This window comes from Eleutherodactylus coqui, chromosome 8 (assembly GCF_035609145.1).
Source record: "Eleutherodactylus coqui strain aEleCoq1 chromosome 8, aEleCoq1.hap1, whole genome shotgun sequence".
NCBI classification, from domain to species: domain Eukaryota; kingdom Metazoa; phylum Chordata; class Amphibia; order Anura; family Eleutherodactylidae; genus Eleutherodactylus; species Eleutherodactylus coqui.
The window spans coordinates 79,150,072-79,173,272 of record NC_089844.1 but is presented as its reverse complement, the minus strand read 5'-3'; the positions used below and the strand labels follow the sequence as shown (position 1 = coordinate 79,173,272).

The 23,201-nt window shown below is 42.1% G+C and overlaps 1 protein-coding gene across 1 annotated transcript in view; it reads right to left on the bottom strand.

The window, feature by feature from the left end:
• STK39 (serine/threonine kinase 39) overlaps positions 1–23,201 on the bottom strand; it is a 410,115-nt gene that overhangs the window by 317,482 nt on the left and 69,432 nt on the right. The window contains exons 3-6 of the mRNA XM_066575910.1: positions 16,539–16,647; positions 9,930–10,071; positions 4,931–4,986; positions 794–903 (exon numbers count right to left, since the gene is read on the bottom strand). Coding sequence (XP_066432007.1) covers positions 794–903; positions 4,931–4,986; positions 9,930–10,071; positions 16,539–16,647 — 417 coding nt within the window. The remainder of the gene's footprint in view (positions 1–793; positions 904–4,930; positions 4,987–9,929; positions 10,072–16,538; positions 16,648–23,201) is intronic.

The window sequence follows — 23,201 nt, the reverse complement described above, 5'->3', positions numbered from 1 at the left end:
CATGAAGTAGAAGAATAACAGCAAGCGGGTATGAAGGTAACGTTCAGTGCTGATTAGTTTTATTTGAAGCCAGCAAGTGATGCGTTTCAAGGCAGTGTACCTCTTTCAGACAGACTCAATACTGAGTAGGGTTAATCCTAAAGAAACCCTATATGTCAGCTCACAGTGGAGGAAAGTAGAGCAGCCATTGGCTGATAAAGCAGAGAGAATTCTGCTGGACGTCTGGGTTTTTATCGGGCCACTTTTTTGATTAGTCGTCCAGTGTGCAGAGGAACTGAAAGCCATTAAATCCCAGGCATTCAACAGAATTCCTTTGTATTACTTCTACTTCACACCTTTGTCGGTAGAGTTTTTGAAAGTTTCTGAAAATGTCTAAAACATATATTAAATGTGGCAGAAAGAAGGTTCAACAGTTTTCTGGCAAAATCTGCATATGAATGTTCAATAGTACACCTGCCTTATTGATTATTAAGATTTGTGATCGGTTGGCTTCCAACCCCAGGATGGAGAACCAAGGCAATCACTGTACTCCACATTACCTTTGTTATGCTGATACATGTGGGTCCTGGGAGTCGAAAAAAATAATAAAAGTGCGCCTCATCCCAGTATGTCAAAGGCACTTTATAATCTCAAAGGAAGGACTGTAGGTCAGTAACTTCATCAACCCTACACAAGAATGCAGCTAAACTTGATACCAACATGCGTAAACTATGGTTAATTCATAAGAATGTAGTCAGTTGCTGTGATATAAGAATGGGGTGGGGGTGGGTGGCATGAACACTAAAACTCATACCTGTTCCATTACTTCTGGAGCCATCCAGCAGGGGGTGCCAACAAATGTTTTTCTTACTTTATTTCGTGTCATGTCGCCACCTGTGGCTAAAAACGAACTAACACCAAAATCTAAAAAAAGAGGAGACACAAAATTAAATGAAATAGGAAAATGCAACAAATTTGCACTCAAGTTTAGAAATATATCCTTTCAAAATCTTTGCAATTTTTAAATCCAACTGTAATTATAGCAGGACCCCTATATAGGCATTTACATTAATTAGATGTTCCTAATGTTTGCCTAAGATGACAAAGATAAGACCTTTCAGAGTATGATGAAAGTAAAGGTGGCCATACACGTTGAATTAAAGGGGTTGTACTAGTATAGACTTTTATCACCTATCCTATGGATAGATGATAAAAGTCTGATTAGAGGAAATCTAACCAATGAGACCCCCACCGATCCCGAGAGTGAGGGTCCTGTTTCCACTGTCCTTTTTAGTGCAGGCTCGTTGCATCCCTTGCAGTGAAGCTCCATTCATTTTCAGTGGCACTGTTGGAGATAACTGAGCACAAGTGCTTGGCTATTTCCATCAACCCCATAGCAGTGAATGGAGTGGCAGCCACATGTGTGGCCATTGCTGTATTCAATCTGACGTCACTGCAGGTGGGAGAAGCATTACCACAGTGACCGAAGGGGAAAACCCCCATTCAGTAAAAGTCCTGAATAACCTCTTTAACTATACATGGGCATCCCAAACCTTTCTGGTTAAATGGAGCAAAATGGGTCTTGTCAGCTACTCTGGGGGAACTTTTTTTGCCACATAAAGGACGTAATTAGATATTGCCATTGCTTAAGATTTGAGATAGGAAAATTCACAGGGAAATTCCTAAAGTGGTATAAAATCTTATGGAGAAGAATCATTTTAGTGGCAGCAATGCATCCAATGTAGGAAATTGAGATTTTTACACACACATTAAAGGGGTATTCCAGTTGGAAGAAAGTAATTCTCTATCCACGGGATAGGAGATAACTAGCTGATCAGTGAGGGTCCGACTACTGGGACATCCAATGATCCTGAGAAATATGACTGGTTGGTCCCCAAATGAACGTGAGTGACAGTCTTGTCATTGTGCCACGGCTCCATGCCTTTCAATAAGAGTGCTAGAGATTGCCAAGCGCTCAAACTCAACAATGTCCGGCACTCTCATTGAAGTGACTGGAGTGGCGATGCACCTGAGTGACCTTCTCTCTATTTGGGAACCAACCAGATACTCTTTCTCGGGATCAGTGGGGGTCCCAGCTTTCAGACCCCTGCTGATCAGCTAGTTATCTTTAGATAGCTTGTTCCAACCGGAATACCCCTTGAATGTCTCTGAATAGGCTCAGCAAAGTTACTATTGTACTGAAATGTTTCTCTATGCGCCGTTCTAGTCTGAAAATGGCCCAAGTTAAAACAAAAAATGCCAAACCCCTAAAGCCAACGTATGCAAAAAAGAAAACTAAATGAAGCTCGGATACACTTGTCTTCGGTCATCAAGGTTCTTCCATTCCTTAATTATATGAATTTATAATATACTGAGCATATTTTTACCCATTATGCCATTAATGTAATTTCCTTTCATTCTTTATCTTCCAGGTTAACGTTCTCAGAGAAATTAAATTACTTGGACTCTTCTAATTAGTTTCCCTAGATGGAGTCCTGGAGAACTAAATTCTTGAGACCTTTCTTATATACATAGTAGTACTTTCGATGAGAGGAAAGGTAGTCATTCTAGCTTTCAATTACACCTATTTTCTGTCAGCTCTCGTAAATCACATTTATTATAGATAGCAGCACTCATGCTCTCTCACATCAAAAATAACAAATCTGGGATGATTGGAAAATTAAATGGCTTCCAACTGAGTGTGACACTTCTGTGATTGTATTCTTGTCTGAAAGTTAGGAAACTTTGCGAAGATTACGACTGCTGTAATAAATTACTGATTTGAAGCTCTGGATATTACATTATATTTTTAGATTTATATTCTATTATTTTGTAACCACCCATTGTGATGGTCATTAGCCGAGGCCGACAGCTCTTCTCACAATCTATTCCTGCTGGTCGTGACCGACAGCACCTTCACCCCCTTCTGTGCAGCCGATGCTGCAATATCCCTGTTTCTGTCAGTGCCTCCTACTACATGTACCCAGCTTTCCTGCCCCCAGACACTCTTGATCTTTTCCAAGTTATTTATGACACTCTCCCCAAATGGAGCCATATGTTTCATAAAGTTCTGCAAAGGTGAGGTGGTTTTGTGTTTAAATTTTGGTTTTGACCTGTGCCTCTTCATCCAGCTTTCTTCACAGCTTCTCCTGTGTTGATTATAAATAGTACCCTGACCATGATGTATCTGATTGCCACGTGCCCTGACCTTCTGTCTGCCTCTCCATTTAGAACTCTGCCTGTCCTGGCTTGTGATATTATCTATGTTTCGGCCTGTCCCTCCAGTACTGTACTATGGTGCCTCTGACCTGTCCACGTCAATGGTCACTGCACCAAGAAGACTTTTGGGGTAATGACCTGGGGGCTCCTGCAGCTCAAACCAGGTCCCACACTGAGAGGTTAAAGGGTGAAAACTGGGGGACCCTAGGTGCCACTTTTCGGGAGTAGCTCAAAGTGAAATTAGTCAATGGCATAGTATATCCACCACATCCACTGCATGACACCCAGGTCTGCTTATATGAAGGTAAGTGGCCTCAACTTATAGGACTCAGAGGTCAAGAAAGCCTAAATGCACTGGTCTCTAAGAGTACTTCCATAATGACCTGTATGAGAGCTTATAAAACTGACTACCGAATGAGTGTTTATTTTCTTTCTGTTTTTTTTTATGTCCTAGAAAACCCCTTTAAGCAACTCTAGTCCACTGGGAACATTATGATTAACTCTTAAGCCACCCTCAAGCATCTAAAAAATAGCTTGAGTTTTTCTTCCTTCTTTTCTCTGTTCTGTATTTCACTATACTTTATACAAGACCCTTGGATACCATCCAAAGAATTTTAAAAGTGTTGCATAATACGTTTATGATAATTGGTTTACCTGTACATTTCATGCATAGTTGGGTCATATCTATGTCTTTTTCATGCAAAGGGGTTACCAATCCAAATTCAGTAAAACAATAAAACCAGGTTTACTTAGCCTCCCTCAACTTTGGCGACCCAGCTCTGCATCTCTGAGGTCCTCCAGGTCTTTGTTGGAGAATGGACACCATATGACTGCTGAAGCCAATCAGAGGCCACAGCAGTCAGCTGCCATTCTGCTGGAATCATGGTTCCTAGCATCTGAGATGATATGCCAGGAGAATGTCATGTGACCACTGTGACTTCTGATTGAATGTGGTGTCCATTCTGCAACAAAGACAAGAAGGACTGCGAAACTGCACCAACGGATTACCGGGAAAGAAGATTGTTAAGTATCAGTGGTTTTATTGTTTTAACTTATTTGCATTGAATTTTAAAATTCATTTTGCAACCCCTTTAATAAAACTGTTTTTTGGGGGGTTCAGCATTTTTCTGTTTAGTTAGTTAGAACAGTCTAAGCATATCTTTTTGTACTGCAGCTATTTCAGAAGATGGACTCTTAATACAGCCTTTATTCACGCTATGCATGCAAATAAGAAAGATGGAATAATACCTCTGCAGCGCCGCCTATTGGAAGGCAGCATTCCTGCAAGTCAATGTTAGACTCTTTATACAAGCCTTGTAACAATGACTGGGAATAGGTGGCACTGCAGAGGTATTGTTCCATCCCCCTTATTTGCATATTACCCAGAGGAGCATGAATGACCTTATAAGTCTCCTCACTCCCATTCAAGGCGCTCTATCAGTAAGGAGAAAAAATAGCGTTCTTAACTCATGCTATACAAATACACGCCTTTTTCAAAGGTACTTATGTAAAACTCATGTTATTTCACCTTTTCTGTTATTGGTCTATGCAAAAACAGCTCTGACTCAACATGTCAGTCAATGCAATTTTTTATGGCACATTCTTACATTTCACTGTCTTTTTCAAAAACATATAAAAAAAAACAGACAATAGCTAAAATACTTCGGCCCACTCAAAGCAGCACTAGGCGACATTCTTGTAATAAACATATTAACACTGCCACTGAAATTACCTGCTATCTGCACCGATCCATCTTCTCCCAAAAGGATATTTCCTGCCTTTAGATCTCTGTAATAAAATAAATATTACAAGTAATAAATTCTTCAGACGTCCTGGTGGAGTTCGCCACAACTTTATACGAGGCAAACTAGTCATATGGTTCAGTATTACTAACAAATAGTTTTGTCTGTGACCTTAGAAAGGGCTTTAGATCAGGAAATGTGGTTGAGTTTTGATCTGCATGAAAATATACAGTTGCTATGAATCACAAGAGATCAAAAGATAAGGAAATAAAATATCACCAAGATACATTTCCCATATGTTTGGTACAATTATAATTAAAGGGGTTTCCAGGATTTAAAGGGACCCTCCGATTTTCAGATAAAATTCTATCCTGGGACAGAAGGGCAAGGGGGTGCATTACCTGCAGTTCTTCTTTATCACCCCTTCTATCCACTGGTTTTATGTTCTGTCCAAAATGGCTACAACAATTTTCTACCCACCTAATGTACATTGACCTCTAATTGGCCAGTGCTAATCACATGAGCAGTTTTGGTCAATCTGAGAGTCAGCATAATAAATTAGTAAACTAACACTACCAATGTACTGTGGGGATTAAGGAGCCTGAAGATGGCCAAAAACAAGACTTGGAACTGGGGGAGCAGAGGGAATTTCTCAGGTGCCCCAAGCAGTCTGAGAGTGACTGAAAGTTCCAATTTGCAATTGTACAGACAGGTTGCAGCACCCTTCCAGAGCAGTGGCGTAGCAATAGGGGCTGCAATTGGGGGGCACATAAGCTAGGAGGGCCTAAGGGCCCCATCAAAACTAACATGAACTTACAAATGACAATGAGCTACCTTCTTCCTGTCATTGTGTGTGTGTGTGTGTGTGTGTGTATATATACTGTGTATATATATATATATATATATATATATATATATATATATATTTATATTTATATATATATATATATATACTGTTTTTCAAATACATTTCAGGGGAAGTGTCTGTCTGGCCAGTTCCCTCATTCAAAATCAGCTGTTTGCCAAAGGTGCCGGTTATGCATGGTGATGCATTCTTAGAGGGGCTCTATCTGTCATAACCCCTTTAAGTATTCATTACAAATTATCAAGCTGATTTTTTTCCTGTCTTCCTTACCCCTGTATCCTCTATGTTCCGATAATACTCATTATATTGCGGTACTGGTAGTGGTATAGTATTGTGGGAGTATTGGTTATATCAGTCATTATATAGTGTGTTTTGTTTAAAAACAGTATGATGGTAATATATATTCACTGTATGGAGGTAATATTTAGTTCTGGTATTTGATAACTAGAAATGTACATGCAATATTTTTGGTAAAACCCTTGGACGTACTAGAGATCAGCACTGCAGTACTCTGCACAACACTTACTTAATATCTTGAATGTGACTGTGTTGTTGATGCAGTATTTCAGTACTTGGGGCCCGATTTCTTATTTTGATTAGTGCCACACTTTCTTTAAAACTACCCCTGAGAACAACAGCAGGTAATATATCCCCCACCCCAATCCCCCTAGTCCCCGGACAGAGTTTTGTCCCAAAACCAGAGTGTCGCTTAGCTATTTCCCAAAAATGGAGTGTCATTTTAATTATTTATGACCTATCCTCAGAATAGGTCATCAATAATTGAACAGTACATCTGTTCTGAAAGGCCCCCCGAGTCTGCAACACCACTAGGCAGGCAACATGAACACCAAGGATATCTCCAAATAGGTCAGAGACGAAGTTGTGGAGAAGTACAGAGCTGGGTTGAGTGTTTTAAAAACATACCAAACTTTGAACATCCTATGGAGCGCCATTACATTTATTATAAGACAATGGAGAGAATATGGCACATCTACAAACCTGAAAAGAGAAGGGCACCCACCAAACTCACAGGAGAACAAGGAACAAGGGCAAGGAGAACACAATTCAGAGACTCAGCAAAGACATCAACGATAACTCTGAAGAATTGCCAAAGATTCACAGAGGAGATGAAAGTACTTGTCCATAGGACTGCTATAAGCCATACACTCCACAGAGTGGGACTTAATGGTAGAGCAGCTAGAAAAAGGCCATTGCTTAAAGAAAACATAAGAAATCACAATTGGACTTCGCCAAGCACCATAGGGCAGATTCCCAGAAACATGGAAGAAGGTTTTCTGGTCAGATGAGTCGAAAACTGAACTCTTTGTTTACTCTTTGTTGAAAAGTGCCGAGTGTGGCAGAAACCCAACAATTGTCATTACCCAAGAAACACCATTCCCAAAGAGAAGCAGCATCATGCCGTGGAGACGCTTGCCATATGCAGAGACCGGAAAACTGGTCAGGATTGAAGAAGGGATGAGTGGCAGTAAATACAGGGCAGTTCTGGAGGAAAATCTGTTTAATCTGCCAGAGATCTGGAACTGGGATGGAGGTTCAACTTCTAGCAGGAGAATGACCCTAAACATACTGCTAAAGCTACACTATAGGGGTCTAAGGAAAACCTTGGAAATGTCTTAGAATGGCCTAGTCAAAGCTCAGACCTCAACCCATGTGAGAATCTGTGGCATATTTTGAAGACTGCTGTTCTCCAACACAATCCATATAACGTGAAAGAGTTGGAACAGTTCTGGTTGAAAGAATAGGCAACAATCCCAGTGCCTAGATGTGCTGAGCCAATACAGTGTCACCCCAAGAGACTTGCATCTGTAATTACAGCAAACTGTGGCGCCACAAGGTATTGAATTTCAGGGGGTAAATACTTATGCACATTAAAGTTCTCGGTTTTCGGTCTTGATTATTGTTTGTGTCACAGTAAAATATATTTTGCACCTTTCAAATGGCCAGCATCTTGTGTAAATAAAATACAAGACACTGCTATATTCTGATTATATATGCTGATTTATAAATTAAAGATCATTGTCGGCAGTGGATGTATACGTTCTTGATCACATGCGTTGGCTGAAACTGTCCTGATCCTGTCCAAATAACACAGATTTTAGGCACATTATATAGGCATTCAACGGAAGTTATGGCATGTCCTTAGGTATTTTTTTTGTAACTCTCCATAGACAATAATTGAGAGCGCATCACACATACATGGTCAAATATCTTCTCCTTTCCTTTCTCTTTGCAACCAGGTTCTACGGGACTCAAAGGCACCGCAGGGGGCATAAGACCCCAGTTCTCATAAGCACTGTTTTTTGTCCAATCTCTCTTCTACCAAGCCATACCGCTGTATGAGCAGCACAATGGGTCATGCCAATCTACTCTGAGCTGATTGTGGTATTTGCTTTTAGCTGTCTTTCTTTGACAAATTGCTTTTCAGAAAAGTGGAGTGTGCCACGCGGACTTCCGGGGCGAGAACCAGGAAACGGGTGGGTGTAAAAATACATAACCTGACTCCTTGTCACCTCCCCTAGCAGCACCATAACTTAGTTTGTGGTGCTTTAGGCACATATATTTTACTATTGTAGTTGAATGCACCTCCTCTGCAGCCCATACAATGATCCTTCAAGTTTCAATGGCCTTGGGATACAATATTTACAATATACGATGGTCTTTCCCGGACATTTTAACAAGATTCAGCATACAATGTCACGAACCGTCCAGATCTGCAGCACTCACACTTTATTGGAAAATCCAGCCAATCAGCATGGACATTCCACTGGTAAAATGCTTGTATTACTACAGTACATGTGCAGTGTCTGAGGAGTGGGCCCCAGCCTAGGAGACAGCAGAGTCTAGATGTGAGCCTTGTCATGGCAGCTTTACCGTATGCCACCAGGAGGTTAACCAGAGACACATCCAAGGGGCCAAGAGCAGGCTATTAAAGGGGTAGACCTTGTACAGTGTACCTTGGCTGTTCTATCCTCCACGGTAACTTCTCAATGTCGGAATAAACAGTCAACACACAGGGTTGAAGGTTAGAGGCAGAACCGGGAACGGTCGGTAAAGCCATTTACTTGAACACAACTTGAAATACAGTCCAACACAGTCCACAATTGACATCCACTGGCAGGGTACTTAGTGGAGGGGAACAAGTGATGTGACAGGGAGAAAAGACGGGAGGACAGAGTGACTTGCACAGGCTAAGTTATCTGTGCTTCTCTGTTCCAGGACACTGTCTCACAAACACTCACCAACTCTCTACCGGCACACACTCACTCACAGAATTGAAGAAAGCACCCAGCACTGCACAGCAGGAACTCACACTTCTTGCAGACTCTTGCTCTAACCTAATCTTACAGGAGGGAAAGAATGAGTAGTCCAAACCACCCATTTGCTATCCTTTCAGCCTCTTCCATATTCACCACACACAGACTGAAGGTGTCTGTGTGTAGGCCAGCTCCTCTCAGGACAAACCAGAAGACTATCAGACATGAAAAGACTCACTCATGCATCTTGCATCCACATATATAAATCAAGGTCACATGACATACAAAGAGATACTTTTCCAGACATAACGCAGACAGTAACCCATTCAGTGCTGCAGTTACAAATCATATTCACTCACATAGAACACATTGACAATGCACAGAAGCACAAGACAACATAGATCACTCAGAAACATCCAGAAGCTTCCACACATTAACTTCTGTACACTACACATGCACTGAGTGGCCATCTAGTAGCGCCTCTCTATAGTATAGTGCGGTACTACATGTTCTGTATAGCTCTGCCCAGGATGAGCTGCTCCTTTGACACCTTTCAGGGTGTTTCCATTTTTCTAGTACATTGTGTCTTCTGTAAATTATCCTGAAGAAGCTCCCGTTCTCAACAAAGAGAGTGATTAACAGCTTCCAGCACTTCTTTCTGACTTTATCTGCATTCATTATCTGCTTAATGCTTTAATCTACATATTGTTTTGCTTTGGTTGGCATTTTAGGGGTTTCACAGCCAATGTCCAATTTCCAGTTATGGTTTCACCAAACAATATTTTCAACCACACTGATCATCCCAGAACCAATTAACATTACATGTTGAGGGATCGCAGTATAACATACCTATGGATTTGCCCATTCCTGTGTAAATAATCTAATCCTTCTAAGACTTCTTTAAGTATAGTTGCGATAATTGATTCTTCTAGAACACCGTTCTTATGTTCACCGTTGTTGACCACATGTTTTATAATATCCAACATGGAACCTGAAACATAAAACAATGAAACTAATTACATTTATATTTTTGATCTATGTTCATACATGGACGGAAATGACATTCTTGGTAAACATATACTCTAGACACAACTGATACTTGGTTATATTCAGTGGAGCCCCAAGATGCATGAAATAGGGATTTAAAGAACGGCAAAGAGACAAGCCTTAGGACAGATTTACTAATACTGTCAAGACATTGCAGTCTTAGATTAGACAGTCTTAAAACATGCTGTATTCATCACAGCAACTCCGCTGGATGATATAGCTGTCAAATCTTTAGATAGTTGGTATAAAGTCAGACTAGATAATTAGTTGACTTAGTTAATACTAAAAATTGTGCCAATTTTTGGTGAATGATTTCACACTTAGGCCCTTCCTCCTTTCCCATTAAGGAAAGTCACTTTGAGCAACATGGCAAAAAAGTATCTGAAAGTGTCTAAAACATATAGTAAATGTAATGCAAAGTATGTGTGACAGCTTTGAACCCATTGTGTAACAGTCAGAGAGAAAATATGTTCTCTGATTAATAACATGAACAAAATTCTATGTTACTCTCCCTTGGGGCAAGGAGAGAGGCAGGAGGAGTACAGATCTCTGCTGTGTGCTTCTCACCAGCCCTTCCAACACTGTTCTGCACACACACTAAAATGACAGTTGTAGATTCAGTATTCCGGACTCCACTTCAAACGTCTGTAACTCTGGTTTTATCGGTGCTACAGACAAGATTCTGGTGTCATTTTAAAACTAAGAAACTTGAAAAACATCTTGGTAGGAGTGACAGAGTGGAAATTACAACCATTGGAAGTTGAACAAGCTCTGTTCCTTTAGAAAGAACAGAGCTCATCCTAAACTGTAGGGGGGTTGAGCATGGGAACAAGAACTGTGGATAAACATAAAATGAAGGACAAGGACAAATGCCAAAAAGGAACAGCATGAGGTGAGGCAGGAGGATATGGTGGAAAGGAAATAAGTGAATGGACACTCACACCTGTATAAGATAAATTCCTATAGGAACCCAAAGAGCTGGAGAATGTGAGAGATTACTGTCAATGGAGGAATAGCCTTCCAGCAGCATATTGTGCACAATCAGGTTTGACGCTGGCTAAAATGGTTAGCAGCTCCCAAGTTTAATTGAGGATGGCTCGATCACTTTTTTCATCCTAGCACTAACTTCTCTCCTGCATTTGATTCCCCCTCTAGTTCAGTTTGGTTTTCTTGTCCCAGGGCTCCCTCGTGATTTGTCAGGGACATTGCTTCAGATATAGTTTCTATAGGAAAATCCTTGGGTCTCTCAGGGACAGTGGTATCTGGTGTTAGGGTCAGTGGTAGGGATAGATTAGGGAAAGATATACGGAAAGCTAACATTAGAGTTAAGTTATTGTCATTGCCTATCCACCTTCACTATCTGCAACACTCTCAGACTCCATTGTCTTCACCATCTATTTGTGCTAATGCCATCACCTGATTGCTGTCACCACCTTGCTCCTGTTATCCATGGGTGAGTTCCTATTTTTGCACTGCATACTAGTGGTGATATGTGCTTCATACATTTATTCTTTCGACTGTCTAGCTGTTGCACTGTTTGGCTCTACTGTAAGGTTAGATTCACATGGACGTAATTTGTGCGAGCAATACACAGAGAATAGAAGCCATTGATTTCAACGGGTCTGCTCACATTTCCTAATTTTGCACGTGAGGGAAAAAAATGCAGCATGCTCTATTTTAGTACACATTTGTGCACCATAGGTCCCCTTAAAACTCCATGGGGGGGGGGGGGGGGAGAAATGCACACACTGCAGAAGGAGATGAGCAATACGTTGAGCAATTCCATGGGAAAAAGAACACATCTGGGACTCATTAGGCTAAATAGCCTTTTAAATCAAGTCATGGTTGTGTCCTGTGCGCAAAACAATGCCCTGTGGGCGCTAAAACTGCAGTAAGAAACACGTGCAAAAAAGATTAAGTTTACAATGCAAATACGTTGCGCTGAGGTGTGCGAATTGCACATATGCCTTAATGAAGGAACTCAAAGTTCCAGGGGTTTCAGAGTAGTGGAAAAAAAACCCAGTAGTACCGAGGAAAGGCGAATGCTCTAGGTAAAGTCAAGTTCTGCCCTCTAGTGTCCAGTCAGCATTGTTACATAAATGGGCAGTCAATGGACACTTCTCTGGCCACAATCAGCAGTTTGCTGGGGGTCTCAGGATGATGAAATGTTGTCTTTAATCAAGTGCACCCCCCCTCCCTGTACTGACAGCATACATGTAAACAGATTACCCAAGGGGACAGTTTTCTCATCTGTACGCAGGAAAATAAACAGGATTCATAGAGAGATCGAATCTATAAAAAGGGTCAATAAAAACTGTACACTAGTTGTAACGAGAATCAAGTCATGAAACAGGAAATGATAAAACACGGGGTTTATGCATCAGTCTATAATTTGGTATAAAAATAAAATGCATCCCAGCGCCCTAAAACAACAGGCCATTGTCTAGCCTCAAAATAGCTAATCCCTTCAAAGTGCTTATTAAATATTTGTTTTGGCAGAGCAAAGTTTTCCAACCAGTTTACTTTTGACATTTTATCAAGTTTACACTTCGACGAATAGAATCATAATTATTAAATCAACTAGTAAATCCAGCTTTTATACTTCAAGTGGTGCTATTGCCAAAGACATAAAGCTTTGGTTCCAGCCTCCTGAACTGCTATCTAACGTTCTCATGATTCACCAACGGCGCTTTGTCATAAAAAGAAGACTTCCGTGATGGCCAATAGGATACTAGCTGCGGTCAGTTTACCTGCAACAACGCCGCTCCTTAACTTATACTGACTTTAGGTTTCCTAATCCATGGAAGCAAACAGAAGAACTGAAGTTAGTCATATATAGTACATTGTCTTTCTGTAGGGTTACATGGTGAAAACTTGGTGGAAGGTGACTTTGGGAATATAGAAAAGATCGATTTTCGCCTAAAAGAGAGCAGATTAGATCAAAGATAGTTGGTCACCCGAGAAAGAATCAAATGTAGTATTTATTTACATATGTTAATATTTAGTGGAGCTCCTTTAGCCCTAATGACATTGGAAACTCTCTGTGGCATACTTCCTACAAGAAGATGGGCTCTGTTCATATTTCCTGACGCGGCATTCCAGTTTGTCCCAAAGATGTTCAGTAGGGTTCAGGTTGGGACTCTGTGCAGCCAGTCAAGTCATGGAGCATCCATATCCTCAAACTAATGTAAAACAGCATTAGATTTGTGACAAGGTGCGTTGTCTCGCTGGAAGCATGGCCGACCATTCCCAGAGTATTTCCACATTGTCAGCAGCACATTGTTGTGTAGAATGTCAGGGTACACCTCCATGTTCATGGTTCTTGCCACTACAACCAACCGACTAAGACCATGCTACGTCAAACACCCCCAGAACATAACGGAACTCCCACCATACCTAGCTGTTGGCACAACACACTCAGGCAAAAGGCATTCTCCAAACATCATTCACATCCAGGAACATCCATCTGATTAGAAGATGAATCATTGTGATTCATCACTCCATAGAATTTTCTTCCATTGCTCAACTATCCAACAACTATGCTACTTGCACCACTGTAAACGGACCAATGCATTGCCCCTCATTATGGACAGCGTGTGTGCAGCGACACAACCCACATATTCAACAGCGTGCAGTTCCCACCACAAACTATGGCCGACACCTTCAAGAGTCTGTATCTTATATAGCATGGTTTAGATTGCTCAACTATCCAACAACTATGCTACTTGCACCACTGTAAACGGACCAATGCATTGCCCCTCATTATGGACAGCGTGTGTGCAGCGACACAACCCACATATTCAACAGCGTGCAGTTCCCACCACAAACTATGGCCGACACCTTCAAGAGTCTGTATCTTATATAGCATGGTTTAGGACTAGAGATGAGCGAACGTGCTCAGCCACGCCCCTTTTTTGCCCGAATACAGCGATTTTTGAGTACTTCCGTACTCGGGCGAAAAAATTCGGGGGGCGCCGTGGGTGAGTGGGGGCTTGCAGCGGGGAGTGGAGGGGAGAGGGAGAGAGAGAGGGCTCCCCCCTGTCCCCGCTGCTACCCCCCCCCCAAATACTTTTAGTAGAATAGAGTACGATGGTGATATCACCCCCTGCACAGTAGTGATGTACAATGTGCAATGTTGAAGAAATTTCCCTTTGTTGCCTGTTATCACTGAGAGTTCTAGTTTGCTTCATCTTGTGCATTTTCATATAGGACAGCACACAATTGAAACATGAAGCTTTCATTTATTACTTTTGTCCATTCCCATACTAACTCAACAGAAATGGCCTGCAGCCTTTCTCTCCTCCTGAGATGTTCCAACAAAGCTTTAATAACAACATTATGGCTTGTATTTCTGTATTTCCCATGTCTGTACTAACTGGGAGAGCATAAGAGAAAACATTACAAAGGTCAAGTGATACTTTTGCAGAGCCGACCCTGAGTAAATGTATTCAAAATGGTAGTATCTATTAAATATTTGTGCTGGTCTGAGAAAATCCTGTAGTGAATATTATGAGGGCGAATCAAAAAGTAATGTCCCAGTGTCTGAAACTTTTTATTTATTTCAGTGACTGTGAATGGTTATGAATGATGTTGTATAAGTGTCCTTACTCTACTAATGTGTGCTTTTCTTTTTCAGAATGTGTGATTAGAGCCATACATCTGAGGCTGAAACAAAGTTGAGTTTTTGATGAAAGCGGGGTGTGCACCTAAGGCCAAGGCAGATTTGACTTGCGGGACCCGTGCGGGGCAGCTGCGCGGAAGAGCCGCAATTTATGATGCCCATGCGGAATCTGACCCATCTATGGACATGAGGCCTAAGTAAATCCAAAATCAGCTGTAATATACATTAACAATGTGAAGCATTGAGTGAAGAAGTCTCAAGCAGGAGAAACCGAAATTGCAGATAAGCCAAGGAGTAGCCACCCATTAACATCAGTCTCCGATGAGAACAGACGAGATGCTGATGAGTTGGCAGACACAGCACAGCTCAGGATGTTCCTGATGTACGTATCATTCAGTTCTGCAAATGCGATGATTCCTGACATAGGGTATCACAAAGTTTTTCTAAGTGGATTCCCAAGCTGTTGACAATCGAAGGAGGTAGGTGGAGGTCTGTCAAGATACCTTTGAAGCTGAGGAATGGGACTTCTTCAAAAATGCGATCACTGGGGACAAGACTTGGGCATACCTGTGTGAGTCAGAGAGTAAGGTTCAATCCTAGGAATGGTGCCTTAGTGGTTCTCCACATGTCAAAAATATCAGGTCTGCCAGATCACCAAAGAAAGTGATGACAAAAGTGTTTCGGGACACGCAGGGCATTACTCTCATTTACTTTTCCAGAAGTCGTCACACAATGAACAGCAAAATCTGTTACAACACTTAAGAACATTCCTGCAATACAGCTGATTCATAATAACGCTAGACCTCACACGTCATTCTTCACTACCTATGTAAATGCCCAAGTGGGGTGGCCTGTGGTGCCTCATTCACCTTACAGACCTGATTTGGCTGATTCTGATTTCTAGCTACTTGGGCCTATGAAGTCCTCCATATTTATGATCTGTAGGCTAGCCATACCCACCCTGCCCTCCAGCCAATGATTGGCAGTTCTCCGTCTATGCACAGTAATAGTTTTGTGTACAGGAGACTTCAGGCTATATTCCATGGCACATTTTCTTTGATCTGTTTCTTGATAAAGTTGTGGTATGCTGAAGGCATTACTTTTTGATTCACCCTCATCTTTTACAAAAATCGTAAAAATTAATATTTGTCCAAAGTTGTTTGATAATAAATATGTAAGATGGCAAATACTTTCACCTAAAACACATGATAAATGTGGTACAAAGCACGTACACCAACTTTTATGGCACAAATTACGGCAGAATTCTGGTGTATTAAGCTTAAAAACGTTTCCCCTACAAATGTAGCAAAATGTATTCTTAATAGAGATGAGCGAGCATACTCGTTAAGGCAAATTACTCGAGCAAGTATCGCCATTTTTGAGTACATCCCTGCTTGTCCGGAAAGATTCAGGGGCAGGCGGGGGTGAGTGGTGAGTTGCGGGAGTGGGCATGGGGGAGAGAGACAGAGAGAGAGATCCCCCCCCCCCATTCCACCCCCGCCGCCTCCTGCCCCCCACCGGCCCCCGAATCTTTTCGGGCAAGCAGGCATGTTTTCGAAAATGGCGATACTCGCTCGAGTAATTTGCCTTAACGAGTACGCTTGCTCATCTCTAATCCTTATACTAATGATTGCTGCAACAAGTTATCTTAACATACTAAAAGTCATTGAAACACTATTGAAAAGGCAAGAAAAAGTTGTGTCCCAGTTTATTTAACAAGGCAAGTGTCAAGTTAAACTTTGCTAAATCTGTACAAAACAGAGTTCATGTAAAAGAGTCATCAACATTACCTCCACTTAGTAATTTCATAACCAACCAAAGCTCCTCCTTCACCACAAACGAGGTATAATATGTGACTACATTGGGGTGACTGCACTGACTCATGGCTTGTATTTCTTTCTGAAAAGAGAGATATTGATGAGATTAGTCACAGCCAGTGATGAAGAACATGGAAACACCACTAAAATGGACCATTTTAGATCATATTTACATCACCTTCAAGGAAGATCTCGCAATCTACTGTAAGGCCATACTAGTACACACAATCACGTCATCATGGGAGATGGGCCTATACCTCATTATTATAGTGTATATACCATAATACTGCCAACCTGGACTTTGCACCATATGTTGTTTCATAAGTTTAATCACATGTTTGATAGCTTTTTATATCTAATGTTGTCTAATAGAGATAAGCGAGTATACTCTCTAAGGCACATTACTTGAGCGAGTAGTGCCTTATCCAAGTATCTCCCCGTTCATCTCTAAAGATTCGGGGGCCGGCAGGGGGTGGGGAGCGGCAGGGCAGAGCAGGGAGGAACGAAGGGGAGATCTTTCTCTCCCTCTCTCCCCCCTGCTCCCCGCCGCAACTCACCTGTCACCCGCGCCGGCCCCTGAATCTTTAGAGACGAGCGGGGAAATACTCGGCTAAGGCACTACTCACTTGAGTAATGTGCCTTAGCGAGTATACTCGCTCATCTCTATTGTTTAACATCATAATTTATATTTGAATATAGACCTCAAGCTAATAGAAGCTTGGAGACCTCCATTATACATAGATCCAATACAGTGTGATATGATATGGGATGGCCATGGGGCTATTACATCAGGCTCAAGCAGGGTGAAACAGGCCCACCAGTATACCATAGGATCCTCCATTAGGACTAAGCTCTGGCACAATATTCGTCACCCAAAGTGCCATTAGAATACAAGCACATTGGGAGGTTACTATAGCCAATCACTTGTCACTAGGAACTTTCTCTTATGAGTTGACACACAAATACCATATCAAACTTTACTGATAATATGTCCTGTATGTACAATAATAGCAACAACAATTATGGCTTTTATCCACAAGCGATAATTTTCCCTGCGATGCGACAGTGATGATTATGAAACCAATGATTTTCAATGGTTTTATACTCATTTGCGATTTTTCACTCCAGCTTCACATCGCAGAAAAGAAATCTGCGGTATCGCTCAGTGCTCTCAATGTGGACAGCAGCAGAAAACATAGGAAGTATATCGCGGACTTCTGCCACAGCTGTGACAGCTGTGGCAGAAGTCCAGGATGTTATCCCATTGTTTTCAATGGGGTCGGCACTGCTGCCAGCCCCATTGAAAGCAGTGGGTTGTAGGCAACCCTCGCAGCATGATTTTTGGCTAAGGGCTTGAAATATAAGCCTTTCCCTAAAAATCATCCCTAGCTGGTGAGAAAAAAAAATTATATACTCACCTCTCCGCCACTCAGGCACGTCCTCTGGCTGGCTCCCCTGACCTGCTGTCAAGCTCTTTCAGCAGCCCTCCTGAAAGGCTGAGCGCTCAGCCAATTACAGGCAGCGCTTAGGCATTCATCAATAAATGGCTAAGCACTGCCTGTAACTGGCTGACAGCTCAGCCAATCAGCGCAGCCCTTTCAGGAGGTGGGCAGCCAGCCAGAGGATGTGTCTGGGCAGTGGAGAGGTGAGTATATAATTTTTTTTTCACCAGCTAGGGATAATTTTCAGGAAAGGGCTTATATTTCACCCCTTCCCCAAGATCATGCTGCGCGGGTTGCCTACAATCAACTGCTTTCCATGGGGCCAGCAGCAGCGCCGAGCCCATTAAAAAAATGGGATAGCATCCTGGACTTCTGCCACAGCTGTGGCAGAAGTCCATGATATACTCCCTATGCTTTCAATGGAGCTAGCGCTGCTGGCCCCATTGAAAGCATTTTGTTTTCACTCCCTCTCGCAGCGCAAGAAAAAAAAAACGCTAGTGGGTAAAAGCCCTTACGATGCAATTCAAAGTGACGAAAATATATTCTGGACAGCGGGCCTTAGAATCAGTTCCTTTGGTGGGCCCTACCAGGGGCGTAACTAAAGCATTATATTTGGGGGCCAACCTCTGTGTAGTGGCCGGCGTTTGTAACTGCAGGCATAGTTCACATTGATTTTAATGATCGGTCGGGGTCCTGAGCGACGGACCCCAGCCGATCAACTATTGATGACCTATACTGAGGATAGGTCATCAATTGTATTTTCCACGGAAAACCCTTTTAAAGATTACTTAACCAAAAAGTCAATTATGGCAACTTCTATTGGGACCAGCGCTGGAGTGTACTTCATCCTAGCTGTGGAATAATGTCAGGAGTGGCGGCTCATCAGCCAACTGATGGTTGCGGGAGCTGAAGGGAAGTCTGTAAAGAACTTGTATTCAACATTAAAAAAGCTTTTCTAAATAGCAAAATACTGTATAACATAATATACATTCCTCTATAGTAGAGAATTAACGTCAGGACTGATCCAAACTGCTCTCTCCTTATTGATCCACAACATATAATTAGCAATGCTGCTTCTGCAGTCAGCTCTCCCTCCTGCAGGCTATTTTAGATTTTCAGGGTAATCCTTTCACACATGAATTCTGGCTTTTGGATGCCATTCAAGGTTTTATTATGGTCCTTCAAATAAAACCCCAAATCAAGGTCCACTATGTGTCTGCATCCAGTATTTGCTTTGGCAGTTCAGTAATTGCTGTGACAGAACAAGGGAACGTCTCTTGGCAGGAATTCAAGTTCCGATTTCCCATCACATTAACTGCAAAGGTTGGAAATTCTCACTGCTAATTTATTGGAGATCCAAGTATAGATGTAGTCACGTTCTTGTTTCATAATGGAATGACGATAACCATGAAGATATATACTATATATATACATACATACATACATACATACATACACACAGACAGACAGACAGACAGACAGATAGATAGAGATAGATATGAGATAGATAGATAGATAGATAGATAGATAGATAGATAGATAGATAGATAGATAGATAGATAGATAGATAGATAGATAGATAGATAGGAGATAGATAGATATGGGATAGATAGATAGATAGATAGATAGATATGAGATAGATAGATAGATAGATAGATAGATAGATAGATAGATAGATAGATATTATATGGACCCCAGAGTGGTGCCATTATAAAATACAACTCACCCCACTAAAACAAGCACTCTTACGACTATGTCAATGAATTGTGTCTCTTTCAATGTGATGATAAAAATCACTTGGTCCTTAAGGCACAAAATAGGCTGCTCTCTAAGGGGTTTAGGTAGTAGGATGGCAAGTGCTGCACCTGTTGGTCATAGTTATGATGAAGGATGTACTTTGATTAAAAAGTTGATTGGAAAGGCAAAAACATATAGAGAAGTGCAGCAAAATTATAGGCTACTCAGCTAAAATAATCTCAAATGGCAAGATACCCCCTGAGTGTTGTTTTTTGCATATTTCTACATTATTTTCAGTAAAACCTAGTTAGCCTTGATCAGAGGCGTAACTTGAAGCTCCTGGGCCCCAATGCAAAACCTGTAACAGGCCCCCCACTACAATGCTTTATTCATAGTACTGGGCTCCCTATATGGAGAAGAGAGGCCTTATGGGCCCCCTAAGGCTCCTGGGCCCGAGTGCAACCGCACCCCCTGCATTCCCTATAGTTACGCCCCTGGCCTTGATGATGGTGCTATGAGAGCTCTAAAGGGCTCTAAAGCTCCATATTCTTCTGTTTGATTCTTTAAGACCTTCCCCAGATGTTTGGGGTCATTGTGGATTTATTGTAGTATAATGGGGGAGTAAGGAAGCAGCTGGAAATAATTCTTAAACAGGTTGTACAGGGATGCCTCAACCTTGATGCCATCCATGCAGCCTGTAGCAACGCTCGGGAGGGAGAATGCAAGTGCAGACTAGAGCGGGAGGGGAGCAGGGTCTTAGTGTCCACTTACACAGGACGAATATCAGGCAATTGATGCCCAACACTCGTCCCTGTGTCTCCGCGCTCCCCTGCTCCTGCGTGGGAGCTACTAGTGCTGACTCACTCACAGAGCGGTCAGCAGGGGGGCAGGGAGGCTGCAGGAGATTTCTCTCCTCTCGCTCCCCCGCCCCTCTCTATTGACTTAACACAGTGGCCGTTCAATACTGAATGGACGACATTTACACTGAACGATAAGCGAAGAGCTGGTCACTGATTGCTCAGTGTAAATAGCAGCCATTCAGTACTGAACAGCCGCTATGTTAAGTCAATAGAGAGGGGCGGGGGAGTTAGAGGAGAAAAATTGCCTGCAGCCTCCCCGCTGAGAGATAACGATACTAGCTCCCGTGCAGGTGAAAATACGACACTGTGCCCTTTTTGGGACAAAAAATAATATAAGACAGTGTCTTATTTGGGGGGAAACACGGTATGAGAGTCCCCCATGAAGTGTTTTACATTACACTATATTCATAAGCTGAATTACATATCCCATACATTTTTGTGGTATAGCAGTAATTAGTTGAAATCTAGTACTGCCATTGTGTCAAAGAATAAACCTGAGTCTTCTCTGTAGTGCAAAACCATCCATCTGATATTCTCATACAGTGTAGCAGTGATTATCCCACAGTGGGTTCTTATAGGGAGATCAATACATCTGATGGAAGTGGCCCGAAATAAAACACTGCTCTGTACAAGCTCACACAGATCAGTATCATGGAGAGTACATGTAACAAAACAGAAACGATGGCTATGTAAACCAGCTGTAGCGGAGGTTTACATGATGAAACATTTACATACTCCCTGTCAGTTCGTGTCTGGGATCATTCTCTGGAGTTTACAAGTTCTCTGGCTGCCGTAAGGAAAGAGCGCGGTTTGGAAGATGGAATTTGTTGCAGCAGACTTTTGTTACTGCACATTCATTAATAAGAAGTACAATGTGGTGTTTTTCTTTCTTACCCTACGGAGACCATCTATCTATAGTTGCAAGAAAAAGTAAGTGAACCCTTTAGACATACCTAAATCTCTACATGTAAGCAGTCCATGTTCTTAAACTCTTAAATGGAATCTGTCGCCATCTTTTTGCAGCCCTCACTGAGAGGAGCATGATGTAGTGCCTGTAGTGCTCCTCTGCTATTGTGACAAGAACTCCTGATACCGACTTCTGGCTTTCCATCTGACTACGCTACCCACCTCATCCCTCTGTACTGCAAACTGAGAACTCCCATTGCTGACTCCTGGCTCGTCCCTGATTACTCTCCAGACTTGCGGCTATTACACCTGAGGCTCCAACCCCGTGCCTGAACTGCTACAGCCTGTCACACTGATTATAGTGTGGATCTGTGCAGTAGTAGTTTAGAGAAACTTGCATTTAACTATTACCAGCAGTCAGACACATAACTAGTCCTGCATATTCATGAGCTGCAAGCTGGCCACACCCACTCCACCATCCAGCTATGTATAGTAATAGGCAGAAAGCAGTTAATCAGTGGCTAGAGGGAGGAGTGGGTGTGGCTGGCCTGTAGCTCCTGTATTTCCAGGACTACTGTTGAGTAGTCCTATGTATGTGCTGCTACTGATAAAATGCAAGTTTCTCCAAAACTACTGCACTGCTTCATACAACAGGCTTAACTGCTGCAGCCAATAGAAGGCTGGCAAAGACGTCATCAGGGATCCCACAGGAAGCCCAAAACTAAAATAAGCCAGAAAACACCTTTAAGCTGAAGAGATGCAACAAGACAGTGACCCAAAGAAGATTTGGACTTTGGAATGATCGAGTCAGAGTCGTGAACTTAAGGGGGTTTTCCAGGCTATTTCTATTGATGACCTTTCCTTATTATTGATGGGCTATCCTTTTATTGATTATCTTTTTGTATCGATGATTGTCTGGAGTTTGGTGTTCAGGCACCCGCTGTCACCAGCAAAACACAGTGTACAGAGTGGAAGCTGATCACTCTAACCTTTGTGTAGTGCCCGCTGCTGTTAACTGCAGTCACAGCTCCCATTAAAATCAATGAGAGCTGTGCCTGCATTTACCAGCGCCGGCCACTACACAGTGGTTGGAGCTATCGGCTTCCATTCTGTACACTGTGTTTTGCCAGTGACAGCAGGCACCTGAATAGCTGATCAACTATTGTTGACCTATCCTGAGCCTGGAAAAACCCTTTAACCCTATCGAGATGCTGCAGAATGACCTGGATAGGGCTATTCTGCAGTGAGGGTGATCAATGAGTGGAACAGGTTGCCACGGGAGGTGGTGAGTTCTCCTTCAATGGAAGTCTTCAAACAGAGGCTGGACAGACATCTGTCTGGGATGATTTAGCGAATCCTGCACTGAGCAGGGGGTTGGACCAGAAGACCCTGGAGGTTCCTTCCAACTCTACCATTCTATGATTAATATTGATGAACTGAAACATGAACAAACACAATATAAATAACTTAATAAGACACAAAGGGAATGTTCACATGCAGACTTTGGTGCGGATTTTGTCACGGATTTCATGCCAAATCTACATCCAATTTATTTGAATGGGAATCCATGTCACTGCCTTCACAGTGCAGATTTTTCTACCTTATTGTAAACCGCTTTACAATAAGGTCATTGCGCTAATGTTATTGTGTTGATTATCGTCTCTGACATATCTAGTGAATGTCTAGCATTA